Consider the following 8,701-nt stretch of genomic DNA (forward strand, 5'->3'; position numbering starts at 1 on the left):
CACATTCGTGTTGAAAAAAGATTAATATCCATGTGATGTAAAATATTTCTCTTTTTCCATGTTTTCTATTACAATTTTTGAACGTAACGCTCAACTACACTTGCGTTATACGTATTTTATTTGAAATGTATTGTAACGACATATTATTATTACTTCGCATGTTATTATTTATAATGATATCGGGCAAGAGTCCGGAGAAGCTTTGCAACGCTATACAACTATACGTATTTACGTTAGTTTCTTTCTCATCATATTATAACGAATGACTCGACATACATAGGATACGATCGAACGTTTGATTAAAAAATGAACTATTTTATTCGTTTATAAGGGTTCTACAAAAAAATGAAACTCAATTTCATTTTATATATCTCGCATGTATTTTTTTTCTTCTTTTTTATATATATATATAAAGACGTTTATTACGCAAATCCATTACCCATTTATACCAATCTGTTTCATGAAGTTTGTGCGAGTGTTCTTTTTATTTTCTTTCAGAGAAACGTTGAGCTTCGATTATAATATTACTTTGTACAAGATTCGTATGGACGTATTACAGTCGATAGTTGACGATCATAGGCAGTTACTAATAATATATTATCGCGCTTACATATCGTATATTATTTTGCTATAATAAAATTGCCGGATATATATATATTTTTTTTTTTTTTTGGTCGTATCGCGTTATTACAAATGAAATTTAAGCGAAACAAAATAATATATATATATGTATGTATATATAATTTGATGTCACAGTTTGACAGAACTATATAAAAGCTGCAAGAGTGCTAAATATTACAGTTCAGAGATCGTTTTATCGAACGAGTGATAGCTATTATTATTATTATTATTATTATTATTATTATCATCATCATTATCATTATTATTATTATAAGATCTACGTCATTTTAATCAGATTTTTCATCTTTTACACCCGATGTTTATTACTTCTGTTTCTTTTTTCCCTTCTCATTAATTCGTACCTTTTCTTATAACATATATATATATTTTTGTTGTGTTTATTATTCCATATTTAAGTCGACCGTGCATACGTACACACAGAAATCAATTTCCGATCGATAGATTCTACCTTACCGTAACTGAATTACTTTCATTATTTTTTAAACCTCTTGCGAATAACGAGCAACGCCTCTCCGGATTATACCTACCATTTGTTAAGTAGTCATTGCTTTTTTTTTCTTTTTTTTTTTTCTTTTTTTCTTTTTCTTTTCTTTTGAATGGACTCCGTATGTTTCACAATGAATTAATAGCAACTCGCATTTATAAGAATTCCAAATGTCAAAAAAAAAAAAAAACGGACGTGGGGAACAGTAGATAAGATCCTAAGTTTTTTACGTCCAAAAACCATTCTAATAATTTCACTTCTTCTTATTTTTGTTATTTGCACCTCGTGGAGGTGTTACCGGTCGTCCTGCGTTCAGACCACCATAAGTGAATTTCCTTTTATCTGCTGGCTTTAAAATTTGGAAACTGCACATGAGAGTCTCGTCTACCGACATCATGGCACCAGCATTATCAAATTCGCCACAATAATTTGGAGCCGAAAATAAAGTTACCAATTGTCGTTTTGCAAAAAATTCGTAACCATCTTCAACTACCTAGAATTTTAATGAAAACAATTAGATCAATCTATCAATTAAAATTTTAAATATTGAATGAGAATAAAGCGGAATGAATATACTTACCTGATGTGCACGGCATATCAGATCAAAATCATGTTTATGTAAAAATTTAGCAACTATTTCTGCGCCAAATGTGAAAGATACGCCACGATCATTCTCACCCCAACCCATAGTATCTTTATCTGGATCAGACCATAGTAAATCGCAAAGAAGTCCTTGATCTGGCACATCCGTTGGTCGCATGATACGTCTAATCTGTTCCATGCTTTGAAGATCTGGACTCAAACCTCCGTGACAACAAAATATTTTCTCATCAACAATAGCAGCAACAGGTAAACAATTGAAGCAATCCGTAAAAGTTTTCCACAACTTAATGTTGTATCGGCGTTTACCTGAAATATTATTTAGTATGATTAATAAATTTAAAAAAATAATACTTGTCGCAAACAGTGCCACACGAGTTTATTAAGACAAAAAAAAAAAAGAATTAATCTTTTCTTACTTTCACATGTATATATTATAAGTAAGGAAAAGATAAAGATATAGAATACGAATTGTCTTAAAAGATGAAAAAAAATGAATTATTGATGTAGTAATTTTACAAAATACTTACATTCGTCATAAAATCCATATATCCTGTTAATAGAAGCACATTCATGGTTACCTCTGAGTAAGAAAAAGTTTTCAGGGTACTTGATCTTATAAGCAAGAAGAAGACAAATGGTTTCTAAAGATTGTTTTCCTCTATCAACGTAATCTCCTAAGAAGAGATAATTGCTTTCAGGTGGAAATCCACCATATTCAAAAAGTCGCAATAAATCATAATATTGACCATGAATATCACCTTAAAAAGAATATGTTTAGTCAAGCTTCAATTAAATATATTAATACCCAATAGTTTGTAATTAATGGATATATTTTATAAAAACTTACCACATATTTTAAGTGGTGCTTCAAGCTCTAGTAAAATAGGCTGTGATAGAAAAATTTCACGGGATTTGAGACAAAGTCCCCGAATTTCTCCTTCAGACAATTGTACATTTTTTCCTGGTCTAGCACCTCGTACTAACAAAACGAAATATTACAATACATATACCTTGCTACAATAAAAGATATATAAATATATGTGTATGTATGTATATATATATGATGATATATATATATATGTATATATATTATCTTGTTTTTGAAATATAAACGATAAAAAGAGGTAAAAGAAAAAAATAAAAGAACAAGTAAGGTCAACGGTGTATGACAGCGCTAAAAAATATTACACTTTATGATTCAAATTTACTACATTATATATTTATATTTTTTTTGGAGTCAAACGAGCAGTGACGCACGCGCGTATACGCAACTCTAGCGCAAGCATAGACCCTTGATCGAATATTTGCATGAATCAGCATAAACTCTTAATATAGCCAATAGGTAGAATCTATAATAAACAACATTGGTGGCGACATCGACGATATTCATGCAAACAATATTTTTACTATCACAAAGAATAGAGATTATACATTTTAAAGTAAAACCAAAGAATCGGGCCTCGCCCAAAAGCCCTAATGATTCAAGTATAGTTGTCAACCTCATTTTTATATAAACAAATCACTGATGATAATGTACCTCTTTCTCTTTTCTTTCTCCATCTTTCTCTCTCACTCGATTTCTTTAATACCATCGCTCGTGTTTAGATTACATTGCGTAATCGGTATAAAGAAAGGTTCGAGAAAGAATAGATACATATGTCTTGGATAAAAAATATGGAAAATAATAAGCAGGAGAAATGAAAGATATTTAGCTTAATGAAGATAAAAAGTCGTGAAAGGATGACGCGGCTTACTCTTTACTCCGCATCATACCCCCCTCTTAAGGACGACGATCAAGCAGAGAGTTTTACCTTCTAACAATCGACCTATGATGCTGTCAATGTTTAACTTGTCGGTCTCAGCCATCGGACCGGAGTTTCGTGCGCGTACCGGGCTTCACACGGAGCACCTTGATACGAGGATGATCCTTGATTCTCCTGGATTTTAATCCGCCTAACACAATGCACTTTATCGTCTTCGCGGTTTTCGACAAGGTACCCGCAATGGCTGCCCGGATAAACGCGCACTCCACTCCCTTCAGTTCTTTTTCTCTTTCTCCCTCTCTCTCGCCTTCTCCTTCTCTCGCCGCCAAGCTCTTTCCCCCACCACCTCATAACTCCGAGGCAACGATTCTACCGCCACAACTGGCCACAACCTTCTTTCTCTATGCGCGTTCGAAGTACGCGATTACTTCAGACAGCTTTGAACTTCTTCCGCTCGTGATCCAATGTTTCCACGAATCGTACGCGTATATTTGGACTTTTATTAAACTCCTCTTCTTTTGGTTTTAATCTCGTTACACGAAACAAATAATTGTTAATAAATTTTTGTAATTTTCTTTATTGGATTGTTATTTTTAATTGACAAACATCAGATATTTTCATCTGGAAAAGATTTTATATGTTGATTTTTGTCATCGATAACAATTATTATTTTGTTAAGAACCAATCGGAGCACACATTCTTCTCGAACCTTAATGACAATTGGTCGATTTTAAATATGATAACTTATACGAGATCGTATCCAAACAGCAAGCGACTTTTGCAATTCTCCTTGAACGTTATTCGATCATATCGAAATTCTAAAAGAATGTCGCCGTACTTTAAAACAGTTGACGATAACATGAAAAACTTACGTATATACGAAGTTATTTCTCTTGAATGAAGGTAGAAACGTTAATCGAAAAATTGGGAAATTGCGTGCAACGTGATATTGATAAACAGATTTGTGGTTATTCGAATCGAAATTTATTTTCGCTTTGCGATTTATTGTATTGGAAATATCAGCGTTAAGTGGTGTGGCAATTCTTCTCATTGATTCTACTAATCCGCGTTAGAAAAATATGCCAGAAAACGTGGTAAATATTTCATAGATTTTCATAGATCTCGTTTAAAATTTTATTTGAAGAAATTGAGGACTTTTTGTTATCACAATCTTTTTCCAACCTTAGAGGCTATATTTTACTTCTTATTTCTAACAATAATAATGATGATAATGATGATAATGATGATGATGATGATAATGATAATGATAATGATAATAATAATATATCGTATTATAGAAAAGTGATTATATATTTCCGCAAACTTTATTTTCTAGCCTGCTTAAATAATTAAAGTTTATAAAAAGAATCAAATCTAATTATATAACAAATACATGTTTCACAAATTGTTCACAAATAATAATGCATCATTCGTAATACAGTTGAATGGAGATCATGTGGACGTAAAGGGTACAAATTGTGAAGTTCAAGATAATGACGATGTTAATATAGAAAATGATGTACATTTTGAACCGATCATATCTTTACCTTTAATAGAGGTTTCCAATAATGAAGAAGATGAAGTTGAGATGATTAAATTGTAAGTCTAAAGTTATAGGAAGAGATAATATATCATATATTAAAAATATATTTGAAAAGAAATTGATCTAGTATAATATTTATTGTAATTACAGAAGAGCTAAACTGTATCGTTATGACTCTACGAGTAGTCCACCAGAATGGAAAGAACGTGGTACTGGAGAAGTGAAACTATTAAGACATAAGACGAAAAATACAGTCAGGGTAGTAATGCGCAGAGACAAGACATTGAAAATATGTGCTAATCATTTTGTTACTCCTTGGATGGAATTGAAACCAAATTGTGGCAGCGACAGAGCTTGGGTTTGGAGTGTTCTTGCTGATTTTGCAGATGAACAACTTAAACCAGAATTACTTGCAATACGTTTTGCGAATGCTGAAAGTAAGAATTCCTTTGATTTATTCTATATTTTTTCTATATTAATATTTTTTACTTCTTTATTGCATATGTGCGTTAAGGTAACATGACATATTTAGTTAGATCTACCTAATAGCATTCATAAGAGCATAACTTATTTTTATCATATTTAATGGATATACTGTTTTCTTTTTTTATTTCTTTTTTATTTTTTTTTATTTTTTTTTATCTAAGATGCATCATTATGGAAAGATGCCTTTGAAAAGGCAAAAGCTGTAGTGGGATCTGAATGTGAAATTTATGCTGGTAAAAGCAATCCTGAAGTTAAGCAAGTCGATAGTGATAGTGAATCCTGCAGTGATGTAAGCTACAGTGAGAGTACTGACAATGAAGAACAAACAAACAAAGTTTGCAAAGAGGTTACTAAAGATTCAGTGGAAAACATAAAAATTGTAGAAAATACAGAGGAAGTAACCAAAGGACTCGAAAATTTAGAAGTACATGATAATTCAAAAAATTAATAAGAACATATAAAAGTAATGAACTTTCAATAGTGCAAGGGAAAAGTGAAGTTAATATCCATGGCACATTCCAAGCAATATGCAATAATTATGTACACATGTACGTACATATATATGTACATGTATGCATTCAAATAATACGCTACCAATGCTTAAAAGATATACAAATGATTTTATAGACAAATTTTTAGCAATGTCATTTAAAACAAACTAAAGTATATTTTCACTTTATTAATAAGGCATTGTTTATACGAACGTTATGTGGCGTAATCTTTTTAATCGAGAGTAGATGAAAGTGCGATAGCATTTATACTAGAAAATGTTTATCAATACAAATTTTTCGACCTGAATAAATGTAAAAATTACATCAATTTATGAACTTCGCATTTATATATAATAGGAGTGAAATTTTATCTTGTAAAAGTCCTTTGTTGAGAGTTATTTTATGTATTATTATTTTTATTATAATTTGACCTTAACATTAAAGTTAATAAGTATATAAAAATAATGGCAGCAGTAACAAATAAATTGTAAAACGATAATCGAGTAAATTACTCATTACTGTGGAGATTGTTTTCATTTAATAGTATTTGTTTTGATCTATTTTGCTTCATTAACAAATTTATAAAATATAAAAATGTATTACTTTGAGTCAAGTAATTATTACAGATGATATCAATTTTAACAAAATAAAAAAAAATAAAAAACAAGGCAAATTTTAATATCTGAATATTTTTTTATATCTTTGAGATTCATATTGTGTACAAAATTTTTCACAGCTCATCCCTGTGCGTAAACGATTGTAAAATATTTCTCCTTTCTTCCATTGTACGTTTTTTCTCATCTGATAACTTTCCTTTTAGAAGGCCTTCGAGTCGTGTTTGTTCTGTTTGAACAAATATGTCTCCTCGCTCCAATATTCTTTCCATCGTTTTAACGTATACCTTTGCAGCTGCACGTTGCGTTTCTGGTAATATTTCCTCAAAGACTTTAGCTTTGTGTAAAATTTCCTGAAAAAAAAAAAAAAAAAAAAAAAAAGATCATAAATTTATTTATATCAAGAAACAATCTGATAGTTTTAACATTATCTCTTTCAGTTAGCTTACCTGTCTATCATTTTCTGCACTAGTTTTAAATTCCTCAGCAAGTCTATCTAATTGTTCTACACAACCTGGTAATCCAAGATAAACGCCTGACTTTGATTTAACAAATCGTTTGATATTGTCTGCAGTAAAATCATCATCCTTTTCTGCAACAAATCTAAGAGGTTCCGTTTTTCCTTGTAAAAACAATAGTACAACTGGAAAATCTTCCTTCTTAATGTTGTAACGCTTAGCCAAGTCTGCGTTATCTTTGTTGCCAAAATCTTTAACGCCAACTTCAGCGACTAAAAGATCTTGAGACTCTTTGGTGGATGCTGCTATCTTTCCAAATTGTAAATGTTTTTCTCCATATGGAAATGCTACATCGAATTTGACAACTGATGCCTTAAACTTGGCTATCACCTATAATAATAACAACATACAGAATTAAATATGGAATTGGAATTATAACAAGTGTACTTGTTATTTGTTCATATTAAAATATTTGTATCATAGATAATAAACATTTGCTGTGTAATTCGAAACATTAATTAATTTTGTGACTTTACAATTTGCATCAGATAAAAAAAGAAGGATTAAGTGTGTGTGTGTGTGTGTGTGTGAGCATAAAACAAGTTTTACGTACAAGAAAAAAAAGATCGTATAAAATATATGACACTATATATACGTATGTATATATGCACACACACACATACACATACACTATAATAGGTAACAATAGCAACGGCTGAAAAAATGAAAACATTAATAATAAAAACAAAAAAAAAGAAAGAAAAAACGTGGAAAAGAATTCTTTAAAAACCTACATATCAATAAAATAGACAAAGTAAAAAATATAGTAAAAAAATGAACTAAAAAATAAATCTGTACCTTGTCGAAGGAATAAGAATCCAAAGGGACGCAACCTTTGCAATCCTCGGCGATAGAAATGCTCGATCCAATGATCGTGCCGATGAATATGATCAACGGTATTAACATCTTATTATCGAAGAACTACGATCAATTCGATTAGATAAAAAGAAAAAAAGAAAAGGAAGAAAGAGAGAAAAAGAAGTCACGTAGAATAAAAATAGAAAACTTTGACGAAAGAAAATCGAATCGGTTAACTTTTTCTTTTCTGATATATTTTATCACCGATTATAGAGATTCATAAAACAAAGTCACAGATTTACTTGAATCAATTTTATTTAGATTATTTAAGGTTGCCTCTCGTTGATATCGACTCTCTTCTCTCATACGTTTATCGTAACGATATAATCGAAGAAAGAAAAGAGATAGAGTAACAGAAGAAGAAGAGTGTATGTATGTGTCTATTATATACTGTACTGGAATGGTAATAGGGGACGGTAGTGGAGGGGGGAGAGAGAGAGAGGGAATGAGAGTCGATAGGAGTGAGGGAGGGGAGTAGAGCCCGAAATAAACAAAGATAGAAAACACTGGAGCAGTATCGTGCCGTTGATCGAATCGAGAGGATCAATTTTCTCGTCACCGTTAATTAAATAAATATGTAATATGAGAGAGAAAGAGAAATAGAATTCGATTCGATTCGATTTTTTATATGATAAATCACTCTTGTTTAACAGAGAATTCGAAAATAAATGATAGAGAGAGAAAGAGAGAAAGACCGGC

At 30.9% G+C, this 8,701-nt stretch overlaps 3 protein-coding genes across 4 annotated transcripts; 1 reads left to right on the forward strand and 2 right to left on the reverse strand.

The window, feature by feature from the left end:
- Positions 1-400: 400 nt before the first annotated feature.
- LOC122632071 (serine/threonine-protein phosphatase alpha-2 isoform) lies at positions 401-3,791 on the reverse strand. Its single transcript, XM_043818512.1, has 5 exons — positions 3,541-3,791; positions 2,577-2,708; positions 2,257-2,487; positions 1,707-2,035; positions 401-1,619 (listed from the first exon to the last, which is right to left on the reverse strand). The coding sequence occupies exons 1-5, from the start codon at positions 3,593-3,595 to the stop codon at positions 1,380-1,382; spliced, it is 987 nt and encodes a 328-aa protein (XP_043674447.1). The 5' UTR covers positions 3,596-3,791; the 3' UTR covers positions 401-1,379.
- A 516-nt stretch (positions 3,792-4,307) lies between these two features.
- On the forward strand, positions 4,308-6,340 carry LOC122632073 (ran-specific GTPase-activating protein-like). Of its 2 annotated transcripts, none has more exons than XM_043818520.1 (4): positions 4,308-4,583; positions 4,934-5,091; positions 5,186-5,472; positions 5,683-6,340. In XM_043818520.1, the coding sequence occupies exons 1-4, from the start codon at positions 4,572-4,574 to the stop codon at positions 5,967-5,969; spliced, it is 744 nt and encodes a 247-aa protein (XP_043674455.1). In that variant the 5' UTR covers positions 4,308-4,571; the 3' UTR covers positions 5,970-6,340. The 2 variants fall into 2 exon arrangements, with proteins under 2 accessions (XP_043674455.1, XP_043674454.1); XM_043818519.1 differs by having other exon boundaries at positions 4,311-4,586.
- A 345-nt stretch (positions 6,341-6,685) lies between these two features.
- Positions 6,686-8,425, reverse strand: LOC122632074 (endoplasmic reticulum resident protein 29). The gene is made up of 3 exons (XM_043818522.1): positions 7,943-8,425; positions 7,076-7,474; positions 6,686-6,979 (listed from the first exon to the last, which is right to left on the reverse strand). The coding sequence occupies exons 1-3, from the start codon at positions 8,048-8,050 to the stop codon at positions 6,743-6,745; spliced, it is 744 nt and encodes a 247-aa protein (XP_043674457.1). The 5' UTR covers positions 8,051-8,425; the 3' UTR covers positions 6,686-6,742.
- Positions 8,426-8,701: the final 276 nt, after the last annotated feature.

The sequence above is a fragment of the Vespula pensylvanica genome, chromosome 9 (assembly GCF_014466175.1).
Source record: "Vespula pensylvanica isolate Volc-1 chromosome 9, ASM1446617v1, whole genome shotgun sequence".
NCBI lineage: Eukaryota > Metazoa > Arthropoda > Insecta > Hymenoptera > Vespidae > Vespula > Vespula pensylvanica.